At 36.2% G+C, this 18,884-nt stretch overlaps 1 protein-coding gene across 1 annotated transcript in view; it reads left to right on the top strand.

Annotated features, from left to right (window-relative positions):
• The first annotated feature begins 318 nt into the window (after window positions 1–318).
• LOC100888814 (sarcospan) overlaps window positions 319–18,884 on the top strand; it is a 32,246-nt gene continuing 13,680 nt past the window's right edge. Inside the window, exons 1-3 of the mRNA XM_031000054.1 lie at window positions 319–425; window positions 2,052–2,157; window positions 8,160–8,246. Coding sequence (XP_030855914.1) covers window positions 319–425; window positions 2,052–2,157; window positions 8,160–8,246 — 300 coding nt within the window. The remainder of the gene's footprint in view (window positions 426–2,051; window positions 2,158–8,159; window positions 8,247–18,884) is intronic.

An 18,884-nucleotide genomic window follows, 5' to 3' on the forward strand; every position in this document is an offset into this window, starting at 1 on the left:
CCATGAGTGTCCTTTGCGTACAGATTTCTCTGTATCAAGGATGAAGAAAAAAAATCAGCAAAAATGTGGTAGATTTGATATCAAATAAGTTAAAAACAATAAAATAACAAATGCATCGCCTATAAGATATCTGGCTGCTACTGGGAACAAAGTGATCACCAAAGCAATACTTCTAGAACGAAGAAGACCTGCTCATGTTTTCATCACCTAGCTCCCCTGGATAATGTCACGGGTGGGCGCACAACGTCAATGTTGGGAATTCCTGCCCTTCTCCCCAGGGTGTATGAAAATACCATGTAGTCTGGCAGTCTGGCCGGCATGCCCAGTGGCAGTGGCAGGCAGCATCAGCCGTGGCTGGCTAGCTGGCGATGCCCACTGCCCATGACGACAAAGATGCCCACAAATTTTGATGACGAGATGGAAAGGTGTGCTAATGTGCAATGGGCCATGACACAACTCAACACCTCACAGTTGTAGATGTGATCCAATGTTCATGAGGTTACTAGGTTCACACAGGTGAGAAAAGTGAGGTGAACAGTACCTTGATGGAGGCATGTTCACACTATCAAGAACTCACTGGCTTGTATTCTGTAGAACGTTGAACCCAAAGCTGGAGTTAAACTTGGTCTAAGTTAAGTTCGAAAGTGACATTGTGCATGTATATTGAGTCTTGCTATTTATTTGTGTAGAACATTTGCCAGTGTCTTCTGAAAAAGCTCTACTTGGTATCATCTGTTCACATATGAAAGAGGTTACAATATGAACTTTCCTCTTGTGTGATGCACATTGATAATGATAGCATTAACAACCAAAATTTTGGCACTTTTTGTGGTTTTGTGATAAACACGATTAGTATACATGGGTTAGATTTGGACCTCTTCAGGTTGTACATTAATTGAGGAAAAACAGTCATTAGCCTTCTACCATTTTATTTTAAAAATAGAAGTAGTTTGAAAATGGAATGTGAATCTGGATTAATATCTTTTCCCAAATTTTCTGAAAATCTTATGTAAATCACTTAGTTAATCTGTCGAAAGAAGATATCATCTGACCAGTTCTAGATGGACTGAGGCAGTCAGATATGTTTATCACGTTATCAAGATATCATCCAACTTAGAATAGTCATTGAAAGTTTGAACCCAAGATTATTGGGACACAGAGACACGGATTGGACAAAAATCGTATCATAAAAGACGTATCTTCTTGTGGAAAAAAAAGAAAATCTTATATTATCTTATTTGCAAAGATGTCATATGATTTGCCCGCTGTATCTCTGTTCTTCTTTAGAATATTTTAGAAAATTTACTGAAGACATGGGGTGAACCTTCTGGGCCTTGAGTTATCATGAGTTGCGATTGATCTGGATCGAGTCGATCAAAAGTTCTCCAATTATTCACAAACTCACAATTCCTATCTCTTTAAGATTGATGTCAATTTGCAATCGATTTGAATCCATGAGATGGGGCACAAGAATGATTTAGTAATATAAAAAAGAATGACAAGACGGACACATGACCTCTACCTCTGGCATTAAGTCACCTCTTCATGAATTTTAACTCTGACAAGAGGACTCTGACTAGAACTTTGCTAGAAAAACCAATTTAAAGTTGGTTGGCCATGAAAATTCATTGTGCTCCTTAAAATTGCAAATACATGATTGGATTGCTATAGGTTACATCAGATTCCAGTCAAATGTGTAGATTATCGATTCGACTAAGCATAAATGTTTAGGTAGCAGGCAATCTGGCTTCATTGGAATGCATGTTTGATGTATCAAGTTCACCGCTAGAAAAATAACCACCACTTCACCACAGTTATATGGTTTTAAAGTTCTTTGGGTTAAATGCAAATGGAAAGCAAGTATTACCATGTATTACCGGGAACTGCTTTAACTGTCCTCAACCTCCCTCAATCTCCCTCCTCCCCCCCCCTCCCCCTCCTCCCCCCCCCCCCCCCTCCCGCTCCCCCCCCCCCCCCCCCCTCCCCCCTCAACCTGCCTCCACGTACTCCAACCTTTTAACCCCACTAGGTTTTGTTTTCATTCGGCCCAGCTCCAAACATCAAACACACCCCAGTGGAGGTGTTGATTTACACATCGGCCGGTGTGAGTCTGGTCCTAGCGGAGAGGGTGTTACGTCAAGCGATTACCGGCTAAGGGTAGGGGATTCCAAGAGGTGGCTAAATTGACAAGAGTTTGAGGTTCCCGGCACTACTAACCCCGCAGATGTTTCAGAGTGACGCCAGATCCCTTTTGATCTCCAAACACCGCCATGTTTGGGGACTCCTCCCCTGGTAATGTTAGATGAAAGAGAATCTTGATCTCTAAGGAAGGAAACCCAGCACCGGAGAAAGTTTGCACAGCTTCAAGACCCAACTCATGTTTCAGCATGGTTTCCTTCAAGCCTTTTTAGTTTCAGTCTCATCTACATGTAACATGTCTACAATCTTACACCCTTACGAGTTCTCAGTTAAAGTTTGTAATACATGCGTTGTTGGTATAGACTCTAGAATAGAAGTGCAAGACTTAGAATTTTGGCCCAAATTTTGTTATATCGATTAAGGCCTTTAAATATCGATTGAGGCCTTCCAGTTGTGATTACAGTGTACGTACCCTTTTTTTTTCTTCACCAAAAAACCCCCAATCTAACTGAATGTTTAACTCCAACACTGGGCCAAACACCATATCTAACTCCAAACCTAACCTGAAAAGCCCAGCTACAACACTTACCCTAACGCCATATCTTTGACCCTATCCGCAAAACAAAAAAGGAGCATGTATCTAGTTGCAAAAGGTTTTCTTGAGAATTTGAGGCATTTTCATGGTCAATATTTTCCAGAAGGAATTAGTTTCAAGGGATGTTGTTCTCGCAATTACTTTGACCATTGAGAGCCAGAAGGGCGTTAACACTCGGTCAAAATATATGAGTTAATGCCCTTCTTGCTCTCAACTCGATACGATCTTAAGTAGATGTTAAGTTAGGATTAATCTCATATACAGGTCAATTACTTAATTCTTTCCCATTTAAAACGTTTATACTTTTCACTTGATACTATTTTTAAGGTTTTTATTTCTACAAGGACATGATAAGATCTTTGTTAGATCTTAAACTATTCAATATTAAGCCTAAGATCACTCTGGCTTAAGTTTGTGGAAAATGTGTGTTATCTAAAAAATCAAATTGTGTCCAAGGGCCAGAGTTTTTAGAATCCATATTATATGCCAGTGTTAGAAAGAGATTCTGATTTACTGACAGAAATTCAATAGTTCATGTAAAGAATTCTTGGTTGGACTTTTATTCCTGCAATTGCCTTCATGTGATCTACTGTAGATGGCAAACAAGTATGAGTCTTTTTTTTTCTTTTTTTTTTTTTTCTTTTTTTAACAACAGAAAACTTTGAATAGGCCTGATCTCATAACACCCCCTCACCCCCCCCCACACACACACACACACTTGCGGGATACCCCTACTCTTGTGATACACTGAGGAAAGGGGTAAAGGGGTATCTGTATAAAGTTAGTTTACTCACGATGTGTTTTTCATGTAATCATCTGATACATTTAAACCATTAGTGCTTAAATGCTTTAATGAAACTTTTTTTTAATTCAGGGCATTTTACAAACTGATCATAACAGGCCCTTAACTAACTGCCTATATGAAGATTCATCACATCAGATAGATAATAGATCAAACAACCAAATAATTATCTACCCCTTTTATTTCATTACCAGAGACTTAGCAATCAACAACACATTATGTGGTAATTCAACCCCACCATGCTTTTTAGTCAGAAGCGTCTGTCTCGCCATATACCCCATCATATAATGCAACATGTAACAATAGATAATAGACTAATGGGCCGTCAGCAGCTGCCTAATGGTCTTGCTTATTTATTCCCGTTAGCTACATTAGAAGCTATAGCTCATTAACCTTTTCAGAGGTAACCATGCTATGTATGAGCTGCCCTGGGGCCAGTCGTCATTAAGAGCTTCTTTCCACTGCCAAAACATTTTCTGTGAAGCTTAAACGGTGGCTTTCAAAATGCAAATTATTTTAGGATTAACTTATTTAGATGTGAGTTCTAGTTACAATGGGGGAAATCAAGGAATTGAAGCAGATTATAAATCCAACAGTTTTCCTCAAATGTCGAAAGGTGGGGATTATCAGTAGTAGATGCTTGAAATGAAGATTTCATTTTTGTTTGAATAGTCATGTGGTGTCATGTCTAGGCCACCTGCAATCATGTTGTCCCATGTGTGTATAATCATGTTGGCGCTTTTCAAAGGATGCAGTTCTGTAAAATATATAAAAAATTCACAAAGTTTGCAAGTAGTACAGAAGTTCTAGATTGTGATCAATGCAAAGCACTGACTCCCAAGACTATATTTTTGCAATTTGCTAGGAGGGCAAGCATTCTTATGTATTTCATGTTCAGAAAATTGTCATCAGTTTCATCTTGTCAAAATATCCTTAAATATTATCAAAAATATATTTTGTTCCCAATTGCTCACTAAGTGGTCAGGGAAATTGTTAGAAAATGGTTAATCTAGAGACAGTGGGAAGAGGCCTGTTGAAAGCATCCCATCACCACACATTAATGACATCACAGTAGACAGGCATGTTAAGATTTATATGTAGCTCATGGCAATCTAGATTTAAATGTGCCCATGCCCAGTCCTGTCTCGTGGCATCTCTGGGGTTAGACAAATTAATTAAAATTAGCCCAGTTTTCTGTTCTGACAGATATTTCCTGGGGGTTTTATCTCTTTATTCCTCTCTATTTTCCACAATCTGAGTTCAATCTTCTACTTGAATACATGCACTTTTCCATTGTTTTTGTTTGATTTAAATTCCCACATGGGTAGTTGTTCATATCTTTTCTCTCTCTCTCTCTCTCTCTCTCTCTCTCTCTCTCTCTCTCTCTCTCTCTCTCTCTCTCTCTCTCTCGTCTCGTCTCGTCTCGTCTCGGGCAGTGGGAATTGAATATAGGCATCCTCTATTTCTTTCAAGTGCCTCTTTTCCATAATGTAAAATTTACTCGATGCTATTTTTCTGTGTTTTAGTTGGAGATGTATCCGTCGTGAGGGACATGATGAAATGACAGCCGAAGTTGAAATGATAACTTTGCAAAAGAGATGAAGACATTATGATATAGGTACTTTTGATGATTATGTCCACTGGGAGTCAGAATTGATTCATTTCACGTTTGATAGATAGATAAGTAATTATATAATATAATTTTCCTTGGAGAGAGATGTTAAGAGATCAAGAGGGAGAGAAAGAGAGAGAGAGAGATAGAAACAGAGGAGGCAGAGAATGAAAGAGAAAGAAATAGAAGGGAGAGAGTCAGAGAGAAAGAATGGGGAGAGATTAGGTACTGTTGAAGATGGAGGGAGATGAAGTTAAAAGGTAAAAGGGGAGAAGGAGATAAAGGGAGAGATATAGATGGGAGAGAAAGGTACTATCTATTTTCATTTTATTTCATGACATTATATAAACAATAAAGCTGTTAGGACCTCCCAAGCATTGTTTATATTGACCATTCCTCATTTATCTTCTTGTCACTTTTTAGATGCTAGGCAAACAATTCTTCATTACCTCTGCTCATGTGACCCATTGACTACTGAATTATCTCTTACCCATAGGTGTAATACATGGACCACTCGTTTCCCATGGGCAACGGGTTGATCTGCTACAAATCTGCTACAAAATCTGCTACAATTTTTTGTTGACGTACTCCTGTTTTCTTTTCATGATTAACTACATCATATCTCTCATCTCATTACATTTATATTATGTCCTAGCACCTCTCATACTCTCTTCCCCTCTTGGGCTCTCTCTCATTCATTCACCCCCCCCCCCCCCCTCTCTCTCTCTCTCTCACTCTCTCTCTCTCTCTCTCTCTCTCTCACTTTCTCTGCCCCCCCCCTGTGTGTGTGTGTGTGTGTGTGTGTGTGTGTGTCTCTCTCTCTCTCCTTACTCTCTTATTTTTTCTGGGTCTGTCACCTTTGCTCTCACCGTTTCTCCCAATCTTTCCTCCGTTGCCATTTCCTTGTGTTCTCTTAATCTTTACTGGACTCTCTCTCTCTCTCTCTCTCTCTCTCTCTCTCTCTCTTACCATCCCTCCTTACTCTCCTCTCTCTTCCCATCTCTCTCTCTCTCTCTCTCTCTCTCTCTTCCCATCTCTCTCTCTCTCTCTCTCTTACCATCCCTCCTTACTCTCCTCTCTCTTCCCATCTCTCTCTCTCTCTCTCTTTCTGTCTCTCTCTCTTCCCATTTCTCTCTCTATGTGTCTCCTCCCTCGTTCTTGTCACTCACTCAGTAGCTTTACTCTTGTCTGTGCAAATATTGTTTCACAGAACTGATTTCAGGCTTCGTCTTGCGTCTTTGTTTGTCTGTTCGTGAAAAGACAAGGAATCGTGCCATGCCAAGCCCAGAATCCGTCTGCACACCGACTTGTAATGTCGAACAACGGTCTGAAATCGTGCGTGGGCATGACTTCCACCAAATGACGAGGCTTGCGAGGTTCAAGATGAAAACATCTCTTACAAAAATTGAAATAATAAGAGATTATTGTCATTCAGTGTGGCTATGGTATGCAATCCCCACTTTAGTAGGGTTACCTTTTCATTCAACTAATGTCACAATGTTGGATCTTGACCAAAACAGGCATTACTTTTTTGTTTTATTAAGCTTGAATTGCCATCTTAAGAAAGTATAGAAGTATTAATCAAGCAGTCTGTACACCACCAGATAGCTTTGTTCATGAAAACAATTTATGTTTCATTGTTCAGGGAATGGGCCCATTTTGTTTATATTTTCATAATGTCCTGGCCAATTTACACACTATTTGCAAAAAACACAATTCTATTTATTAGACAAGATTAACAATAAAAACCACACTATCATAAGTCATACCGGGTCAACCATGTTGCTTCTAAAATGGAGTAGTACGTAACAGAGTAGAAGTGTAAATTGTTGATACCATACATCCTCTCTCTAAACTGTATTATATCTTCTTCATCTTTTTCTTCATCTTGTACTACTACTACTACTACTACTACTACTACTACTACTACTACTACTTCTATACTACTACTACTACTACTACTATACTACTACTACTACTACTATTACTACTACTACTTCTTCTCACTCTAAATTGTTTTTTTTTTTCTTCTTTTATAAAGAGAAAAAGTGAGAAATGTTTACTCATAGAACACTGAATTGTTAGACAGAACCACTGTAAGCCTACAGATCAATATTCCATGCAAAGATACGAGTCTACTACCATGGCAACGCTCTGGTCACAATTTCAATAGTATTGATTAATTTATAGGCTCCATATTACTCAGTACTTACTCCTAGTTTTTTACCTGTGTCATGACCTTGAATAAAATGGTGTATTTCACAGAAAGCAGCATCTCCAGTTGACAGAACTTAGTCTGGAGATTCGTAGTCATATAGTCATAGGTGACTAGTGTTGAGAAAAAATGATGATGTTCTATATGCGGTCATCAGTTATTTCATGTACTTACAAGAAGAAAATAAGTATAATTCCATTGTTTGTATTCTCAAAACATGACTCAGCTACTTTATACAAAGCTGCTTTATGTTTTGTGCACTCTGAGTGCCTATCAGTTATATTCTGTGTTTTTTAAATAGAAATATAGGAAATAACCTCATGTTTCATAGATAATATGCACTAACCTTGAATACTATACATTGCATATCAACAAAAATGTAGGCCTACACACTTGGGAAATATCTTTTCAACTATTGTCAAGTCTAATTTGCATCCTTTTTCAAAAATGGCTTTAGTCACTCAAGCATAAAATGTTGTCAGATTTGTATGTGTATTTGACAGAAGAGATCCATAAAGTATCCACAGGTATGAAAATATCCTGAAAAAATTTGAGGAGACTATTCCCAACTGAACTTTTTTTAGATGCTCTGTACATCCAGTAGGTTTGTTCTATTGCATGGAATAGCTTGTTACATCGGTTACTTTCTCTCCTTGCATTTTATAATATGGTAACAATATCAGTATGTATTCATAAACATATATTTTGTCATCTCATTGTTATGTTAATGTAATCTGTTCTGTCATTCAAACTGAAAGTATAATATTTCATTTTTTCCATTGTGTCTCCTCTACAGTTATTGTTTGCTGGTGGCGTGGGATTATACTTCAGTGCCATACGATCAGATGCCTACCAAGGGAGCATCAAAGTATTTGCTGTTAAGGTACGTTTTACCGGCTTCTTATGTCATTTATTGCAAAATAACCACCATGAAAGATTGGTTTTAACAATTTCAAACAAGTCAAATCATCTGTTTGACGGTAGAAGGATGTTAACTCATATCATTTAAAGATGGTCATGCGTGGGTATATAGTCGTTTGTGAAGTAGGCAACTTGGTGAACACTGAGCCAACTGGTATTCCGTACAGACGTATGCATAAAGGGACACTAGTACGCACGGGAGCGTTATACCTGTTGGCTCAGTGTGCTGCCCTCTATATACCAACGCATGAGCAACTTTGATGTAGCTTAAACAACCTTCTGGCTCTAAACTGACAGCCTTTTATCAAATCATCTGTTAAGAGTCGAAAAGGCGTTAAATCTTTGTGAAAGTATAGGCGCTAATGCCCTTCTGGCTCTCAATAGACGATGATGATGATGTTGGGATGTTTTATTGTCTCTATGGTACATCTCTCTCTCTCTCTCTCTCTCTCTCTCTCTCTTTCTCTTTCTCTTTCTCTTTCTCTCTCTCTCTCTCTTTCTCTCTCTCTCTCTCTCTCTCTCTTTCTCTCTTTCTTTTTCTCCCAAAGTCATAAAAGATTGTTACATCTTCTTGTGGCATTGTTTACACCGGTTCTCGGATTCAGTTTTCATTTTATAAAGATGTAGGCCTATATGGACCATTCCATTATACTTCATTATTTAATGGGTTGATCATTAATTTGAGTGATTACAAATTTTTTCTTCTCTGGAATTTATGTATTTATCTTATTCACAGAAACTTTTTTTTTTTTTTTTTTTTAAACATTTATAATCCTTATTTTTTTCTTGTTGGAATGTATATCACATATTAATTTAATTATTAAGTTAAAACTATTTTTTACTATTATAATATGTATTTATTTGTTTATTTTTGTAATATATACCACTTACAGTTCTTCATCATCTGAATCTAAATCTTCTTTTAGGATTAACTTTTTAGACATAAAATAATCAATGCGATCTGTCAAATTTTCTAACGACGTAATCCATTCATCTGAATCACAGAAAATATAATATAAAGACTTTTTGTTGTTGTTTATGCGACCATAATTAAGTATATTTTTACTATTTAGTTTCATATTATTAAACTCACGATGTGTAACAGACAAATCTTGTATAAAGCCATTGGAAGCAAAATTTCTATGTAATGTTTGCATGCATGGACCAATAAAATAATCTTGAATCTTGAATCTTGAAATATGCGGGTGCTTCATGGGTTAGATTTCCAATTTTTTTCTTTGCTTGAATAAAAAAGAACTTAAAATATTATGACATTAAATGAATGAAACAGGAAACTCACCGTAAATTTGATGCCCTACAAGATAATTTGGTTTTCAAGTAGGAATACATTCTAATTTGTTTTTCCTGAAAATCTGAATAGGTTAATCCCCCTTCCATGAGGTAGAGAGCGCATGGTGGATAGATTCTTTTTCTCTAATAAAATTATCCAATAAATCAATTTATTGAAGTAAGGCAAGAAAATGCTTGATTTAATGACATAATGAAGATAAATAGTCCATTGGGAATAATTTCATTCCCCTGATAAGATTAATCTTACATATATATTATACATTTGTTACCACGGCTGAACTCCCTGATGCACATACTCTCTCTCTCTCTCTCTCTCTCTCTCTCTCTCTCTCTCTCTCTCACTCTCTCTCTCTTTCTCTCTCTCTCTCTCTCTCTCTCTCTCTATCTCTCTATCTCTCGCTCTTTTTCCTATCTTGTCTTTATATATTACATATATATATATATATCTTTCTTTATCTGTACCCCTCTGGCTCTATCTCTCTCTCTCTCTCTCTCTCTCTCATCCTCACTCTTTCTCTCTCTCTCTCTCTTTCTCTCTCACTCTCTCTATCTCTCACTCTTTTTCCTCTCTTGTCTTTTTCTCTCCATGCAGCTCACACTATCTTTCCTTTTGTTCTTATCTTATTTAATAATAACAACATTGTCACTTTATTTTCACTATTTTCTTTTCTTACTCTTGCACTCTTCGTCTGTTTATGAATAACCCTCTGCTTTTTCTGTCATCTCTCTTTGCTTTGGTCTTCTACATATTCCATCTCGCTCTCTCTCTCTCTCTCCCTTTCTCTCTCTTTTCCTCTCCCTCCCCCTGTCCTCGCCTCTTCATATTTTGCTCCTTAGCTGGCCCGCACTTGTGCATTTGTGTTTCAAATGAAACAGATGAAGTTATAGATGAAGATTTATAACCTACCCTTACTCTCTACGAGCATGTTTCTGCTAGAAAGAAACAGACATCAAACTGTGATATATATTGATTTGCTCAGTAATATAAACAGTTCCCACTTTAGATATGTAATCTACCGACATTGATGGCCAACTAACCCTCCATTTAATTCTGACAAATGTCATCTAGGGCTTGTCCTATATTGGAAAATGGAATGTAATTGGCATGAAAATGCGATTTACTGGGTCATAATTCCATAACGACATTTGGAATGGAGGCAAAGGGCTTGGGTCTGATATCAAGCCGAAAGGTCATTACCATCATAAAGACTTATTCAAAAAGTCTGGTATATTTGAGGTATAAAATGACTTGTATTGTTCCTGACAAGAGTAAATAATGATACCATATCAGACATTTGGTGAAGAACTACATTTATCAAGATTTGTCTGTGTTAACTCTATTAAATTTTGCTTTGAGGTACTTAAATACATTCCACAGAAATATACATTAAAGTTCATGGAATAATGTTTTCATGTGTAATTTACTTGCTAGTTTGAAAATTATGTTTTAAACAATTTAATATTTTTTCATTCAAATTAATTTTTTAACGATACAAACAGAATCTGATTATAGGTTTGTGAAATGTACCCAGCATGACATTTTTTTTTTTCAAGGGGAGAGGGGTAAATAGACATAAAAGATTTAAATTCAGACCACAGGAAAAAGAAAGGAACAAGGTTAAACAATCTTTTAATCAATAAAATTATTGGGGGAAAGACAAAAATATGCAGTGCCGGCATCTTAGAAGGATAAGGTTCAAGAAAAATCCAGTGTAGCTGACCCTCACATCCTCACAACCATAGACGGTAATGAGGTGGCTGTACGCGTCAAATTTAGTTAAAATACGCTTGTTACCCATTAACTTAAACTACCATAACTATCCAGTTGATATGGTCATGAAAATCATCAACAAAACACATGTATTGTCAGATTTTAAGATTGTGATAAAAGCTGCCCATGATGTTCTTGTGATGTTATATTTTATGCACCCAAAATTGCCATTCTTTCCGTAAAATATTTTTAAAACGCGGAAGGGGGGAGGGTAGGGTGCATGGGTTTGCTGCTGCTGCATATCTGAACAGGCCTTAAGGGTCAACAATTTGATGATGGACAGCTCATTATTGACCCTTGGTCAGCCCATGGACCTCGTTTGGGTATCCAAGGGTGGCTAATTCTATTGATTCCACTTCTTCATCTGTCCCCAATAGTCAGGATAAATTGGAATGTGTTATGCATAAGTCTTGAGAGTAAGAGCTCCGACCTTCCTTATGTACTTAAGATTGAAGGAGAAGGAGAGTTTTGTTGTTGTTGTTTTTTTTTATATACTTATACACTACTCAGAACTAGAGATTTTTAAAATTGTAGCTATTATGTCTAAATGGTTTAGTTTAGACTGCAAAACTCAAAAGATGTATTGCATCATTTGAGGAAATTTTTGTGGTTTTATAAGAGAATTATTCACTTTGTACGTTATGAGAACTATCTTTGTTGACAAGAATAATCTGCATTGGTGTGATAATTTCTATAACAGTATAAGTTTCAAATTTAAAAAAAAAAGGATTTGTAAAGTTGAAGAGATATCTCCAATGGAACTGTTAGGTTTATAAATTGTCGTCAATGTTAATAAATCATAGTGATTTCACAATGTTTTAATGGAGAAACTTCATCCACTACAGGTGCTGGTTTTATGGGAAAATGCATAGGCTTCCTTGTAGGTCATCTTATATCAATCCTTATGAATACAAAGTCCAAGACAAATTGGGACAAAGTCCATGGAAAATATGTTTTATACCTAAATTAAATAGCATGCAATGGGTTGATTGATAAAAACTCTACTGTCCCAGTTCAGTGGAGTAGTTAAAGCTTCATGGTTGAGACAACTCACACCTTGCATTTGAATGGACTAAAAACTAGAACAATCTATCGCTCGACTACAACTCTTTAGTCACACTTTCATGGTAGAGACGATTCACACCTTGCATTGAAGTTTCTAAAGTTGACAACGATGAAGCCTGAAGAAAGAGAATAAAATAAGATTCTCCCAGGGGGCTTCGTACCAGAGATCATAAAGACACCGTCATATGACAGCTTCTTGCATAATTCAAACACCAGGAGAGCACCCCCTCGAGAAATTCAATTTCAGAGTGTTGCTAACCAGCAACCGCTGAGCTCGGCCTAGACCCCAAATGGCCGTAATTGGCGCCAAGGATTGAGAGTCAAATAGTGCGTGTCATTACCGTGGTGATGTTTCTTAATGAGGCAGAGTGTTTGCTCTGCATTTTGGTCAATTTAGGAGGTGTGAGTTTGTGTGTGATGTTGGGTTTCGGGGGCCTCATACAGATGCGCACCATTGGATTATGTATTATTTCCCATTATAAATGTCCCGTGAGGATCATGATGTTGCAATTGGTGTCACTTTCTGGCAGTTTTAGGAGTGTGGTATGCACCCTATGAGGCATGCTTTTATTGCAGATTATTGTTAAAAAATGCTTAATCATGTATAAAGACAAGAATCTTCAAAAAAAGTTGGCATTGATCCTTTGTACGATAAAAAGTATAAGAAAGATTTCTTCTCTTTTTCGATTGTGTGGATATTGTTTTGAAAGAGAATTAAAAGGATAGAAGTCAGATTTTGATAAATAATCAGTTAAGAAGCGATGCTTTAGGTATGGCTAAGTATAAGCTCTAGTCTTCTGAATTTAAAATAGAAATCACAATCATGTCTTAAAAAAATTAACAGTCAAATTACCAAGCAAATGCCTAAAACTGCCATGTACTTAAGCATTTTTAAAGTTATAACGAACAAAGAAGAAGAGAAACCGACCAATCAAAGTCTATAGGAAAATATCTATAAAATATAATTATATGGTGATGATTTCCTCATTGATTGAACTCAAATTGACAACTCTACGATTTCCCTTTTAAGCAGATCTTTTCGTTTTGTACTGAAAATTATGAAAAATATTATCTTCTTAGTTGTCGAAAGAACATTTCTATCTTTGAGGAGGATGTCTAAAGACATTTGTCCAATGATTATCAGGAGCACATAAATTATCAATTTTTTTTCTTTTTCTTTGAAGCAACATTAAAAATGATGAAATGTTTGTACAAAACAAATGAAAAGCTGATGGTAAGGGACACCACATGGTTTACCAATTGTGTTTCATTCATCACAAATATAAAACTTATAGATTTCTTATTCTCTTCCAGATCTTAAATTTTCAGTGATCTGTTTCTCTCCCTTCACTCTCTTTTGCTTTTCTTCAAGCCTCCTTAATTATCAAGTTGACTTCTTTACTGATTTCTTATTAATAGTCTATAGTCTTTACATCTTTATTGATATTTAAAAGATGTTTATAAGATTTAGTTAAAATACAGCAGCTGGGTTCCTTAGTACTAGAAACACTGTCTTTCTTGTATCAGTTTGGAGCCAGAAGGGTGTTAATTCTTTTGAAAAATTATGAGTTAACTCCCTTCTAGCTCAAAATAGACGATAGGTGTAAGTAAAATAGACAAAAATCACATAATCATCATGGCGAAAGAGAGAGTGGAATTGTTACTTGTGTATTCGCAATTCTATATGATTTTAAGGCTTTCAGATGGATCAAGTAAATCTACCCATTTTCATTTATTTATGTAAGCAATTGTCTGTACAGGATTTACATTAATCTGCTTTGGCCGAATATATCCCTAAAACATCCATCCTGTAGATCCTGAAGCTATATTTTGAAGTGTGCCAGTTGACAGACCTTTATTTTTTTAAAGTAAATGATGATATGAGGTACCTGCCTGCAAGCTCAAATGCTTATTTGTATGACTTGAAAGGCTTTTACTTTTTATGATAATGATGATAAGTATCTGTATATAGAATTTGTATGTTATGTTTTCTACTTCATCTCATATTCACTAAAGGGACGTAACTAATGCATGGTGAATTACTGAACCACAGAGAAACTTGAGTTAAAGACAATTGTAAATCTGCATGTTGATTCAAACTGAATCTGTCCCTGATGAATAAATTGAGTAGATACAGGAAGAGTTCTCTTTCACATATAATAGCAAACCATAGTTTTATTTTCATCATATGATACCTTCCTTCCTTTTTAACTGGAAATGTAATCAATCTTTTTTTGGTTCTCTCAGGAGCAATGAAATAGATAGATCTGTCGCTATCCATCACTGCTTGTTAAAGATAGAATTCAATTGAATGGAAATTAGGCAAACCTATGACCCCCTGATGCAAGCCTCGTCATGTCATCGGCTTGGGCGATGGAGGGTCAAACGAAGGGCACTGGTGTCGTGGGAGATGGGGCTAGGTATGCATGAGGGGGGGGGGGGGGTGTAACTCTACTAGATGGAAGAGCAAAAAAGCTAAGCAATTTATTTAATAAGGAGGTTTATAGGAGGGATTGTTATCATCTTTTTCATGTTTCCAGGATTAAATCTTTTTATTATTCCAGGCATGGATATTTGTAGTCATCTGTGAATTGAAAACTGAGAATGATCCTTTGTATTTGGATTTTAAATAATAAATTGAATTTTAACTCGTCTCCTGCCTTCTCCCCTTTAAATTCACATTTTCCCACTCAATTGAGGGGCATTTGCCCTCTTCCCACCTCACTGTAATTACAACACTGGCCATTGCCTGTACTCATATTGGTAAATATTGCAGTACATACGTGATCAAAAAGCTTCTCCTTTTGTATTTTAGAGCAGTTTGGAAGGCTCGTAATTCCCCTATTAAAATGGTTCATAAAAAACGTACTCTCCAGGGTTTATTATAAGTAGTGTCCATTTCAATTTCTCTTTTCATTCTTGTTATTAGAATTAGAAAGGCTGTTTGTAATAAGGGGATTAATCAGACAAAACTTTCTTTGCTTCCTATTTTTGTGTCAAGGTGGCTAAAGTGGGTATTATTGTTCTTTTTGACAAACCAAACCCTAGCAATATGAGATAATCGTTCATTTAGAACATAGCAGTGCTCATTGTATATTGCACCTTCTTAAAAAAAAAATTATTGCCCAGGGTCATTAATATTTTACAATTTTTAAAACTTTTTATTTTAATGATGTAGGAAATATATTGAGGTATGAATAATTTTGCAAAACACTGTCTCAAGTTTCCTTGAGTCATTAGGTGAAATTCTGGGTCAAAGTTCTAGGGGCCATTAAACCAGGAAATTAAAATGTTGGCTTTTTTATATTTGTATGTAATCACCTTCTTAAAAGATATCCAATTCATTATTCTTTGCCCTGTGATTACTTTTAAGCAATGGGAAATGTATATTTTAGAAGAAGATTGTTGTAATTTGATTCAGATGACCCTATTAGTGACTCTTTTATGATTTAGAAATATGTTTTCTTATTAAGCAGTATCATTTAATAGTAACAGCATGTTTCAGGATTCCAGCATACCCCTTGTAAAGAATAACTGTGGGGGGAGGGGTGTTGACAGCCTATACCACTTAAAGGAATACAAGAGAAAACAACCCCAACTTTTAATTTTTAGTACTTGAAAAGATATAGCAGAATTCTTTTTTAAAATCTTTTATCGACAAGGTCTTATAAATGGCATCCTACCAAAATTATTGAAATCAGAAATATATCCTAAAGTCAAGAGCTCAGAATGTGCTGGATACAGTCAGACCAGACTTTAGAATTCAAATCAAAATATTGAACCCTAGTATTTGAAAATGGATTAATTTGGGAGCACAGAGAAACTTAGCTGAAAGCAGTAATGTGAGAAAAGCCTCAATATAATCTGTGAAGCGTGCCGTATCAAATGTAGCCGCCTATGACCCGCAGGGGATTAAACATAGTCAAGTGCCATACAAAACACTTTAAAAGACTGGAAATTGGGTCAATTCAAATATATTGGGGAGAAAACATAAATAAGTTCTTTGAAGAGATCTGGGCTAAAGGCCTTCCCTCTGAGGGAAAGTTAAAAATTCAAGACATGGTCCAAGATTATCAGTGGCAGCTTGAATGAAACAGGTAATTAGTTGAAGGAGTGTTGTATGAGAAATACTAGCCTCATGGATATAGAAACCCAATTTAGTATGAATTGCAATATTTGTAAATTTGTAAACCAATGAAACTTGTTCTATGTAGTAAATGAAAAGTAATCACTAATGATGGCTTCTTGTATAGCGCTCATGTCCGTCCTGGCATGACGCTTCTGGCACTTTGCATTAGTACCCCTGCCAAAGCCAAACAGCAAAATATGTAGCACTCTAGCATATCAGGTTCCCATCTACACCTGGATGGAGAGTGGCGAATGTAGATTTTAATGTCTTTACAAATGATGATAGTGCCAGGGTGGGATTTGAACCCTCAACCTCCCGATGGAAAGTCAAGTGAATGAACCAATGCACCACAACAACTCCACATGTATTTGCTATATGTTGAGAAATGTTAGATGTGTTTATATTCCCCTGACTGTAATTATGTTTTGGCCTTTGTTTGAACTCACCGATAAACTTTTGTTATATGTGCTAACTATCAGGCGCCATGCACTCATTAAACATGGATTAACTATTGAGTGTGATAAATGATCGTCCTGCGCTTTCCATAATACACCTTTAGTGGTGCTGAGAATGCTTTGTTTTATATTTGTCTGGCCACCATTATCTCCTTGCTACCACATGCTACAATTATCATATGAGGGCTGAACGTTAACACATTGAATTCTAAGTGTGAGGTAATTTAACTCACGCTGGAGACCGTGGAAAAGGCATTGTATACCAAACTAAATTTGTATGCTGTGGGTTAACTTAGAACCAGTAACACGATCACAATTATTTTCAAAAATCAACTCAATGGCTATTTCAATACTAGTACCATATTCTATGTCCCATAGAAATAATGTTCTGATAATGTTATACCACATTACAAAAATGGATGACGCACAAGGCTATTAAAATTGCATTAATTTTTTCGAAGTAGTTTCGATCGTGTTCAGTAAACAATAGTCTTGCATCCCTATAGACTAATACAGATGGAATAATTTACCATTTTAGGGATATTTATTGGGAATTCAGAAGTGGCTGAACCCAATTTGTAGAAAATTTTCATATTTATTAATCCCCTGAGTGCATCAGGCAGTTTTTACCACCTACATTTGCAAGTGACTGGCATGCAGTATGTTTAGTCTAAGGAGTAAGATAAACTTTCATTTGAAATTCAACTTGATTTATGAATACTTATCATCAAAATCTTGGTTTCAAGATGAACAAAAAAATGAAGAATAGGGAGAATGATAGGTAAATATGTTGGGGAAACATGAGTTTTGCCAAAGTCATGTAACTCCAATGAAAAAGATAAATCCATGTGCACATTTTTATTCCTTCCATTCAAGCATATTGTAGCTACCTGTTCAGTAGATATTTAATTCTTATGATATTCAAAATGTATCGTCTGAAGATGATCTACATGTAATCGTGCATAATGTATAACAAATAACAGCAATTAACCTGTCATGTTCTGGTAATACAATGAAGGCATCAAGTGGAATATACCTGAAAAGCTTCTTCATCATTAATTATCCTATCTGTATGCATTCAAGGTGATATATTGTCTGTTGGGAGCCAGAAGGATCTAATCTCTATAGTCTAACACAGAGTTACCATCATTATACCAATGATTCTCATTTGCAATGAAAGCTAAACAGATCATTGCAAATAAAATCGCAATCTAAATTACTTATATGAATTATTATGGTCAGGAAAGAGAATGCGCTCTTCGAAATGTCGGACAGTCTGATATTTGAGCTCATATGTTCCATACTCCATTCGTTTGCACAATCAAATGGAGTGAGGAGTATGTGGACCCAAGTATCGGCTTGGCATGGTTTTCCTTTGCTTTCCTTCCTTCCTTCCTCATACTGATGTTCTATCCTTTTCACCATTGTCAGTGTGTAATACTAGAATATAAGAATATTTCTATCTTGTCTATCTTTTATTCTGATGGTTCTTCTACGATTGTAAACACGACGATTTAGTTTCTCATATATATATTATGTATTTGTACAATGTGTGACCAAAACAAATTTCCATGTATTCTTGTGAATTTGGATGAATAAAAAGAATTGAATTGAATTGAATTGAATTATACAGAATTGGCGTTGATGTCGACATATGCCAATGGTTATTAAGGTTTGGACGTAAGCAGGATGGAGGGCTGTGTTTCCTCTACAGCTGACCCAATCGGCACCCTATATCAGGTAGCCTATACCGTTAGGACATAATCAAGTGACGATTTTCTACCTCAACGATCCAAAACCCTTGCTAGACGATATCTCAGGGTGCGTTCAAGCGAACTTTTTCACCCTAGAAATACGGCTTTCAAACAC

The sequence above is a fragment of the Strongylocentrotus purpuratus genome, unplaced genomic scaffold, assembly GCF_000002235.5.
Source record: "Strongylocentrotus purpuratus isolate Spur 01 unplaced genomic scaffold, Spur_5.0 spur5_scaffold_6, whole genome shotgun sequence".
Lineage (NCBI taxonomy): Eukaryota > Metazoa > Echinodermata > Echinoidea > Camarodonta > Strongylocentrotidae > Strongylocentrotus > Strongylocentrotus purpuratus.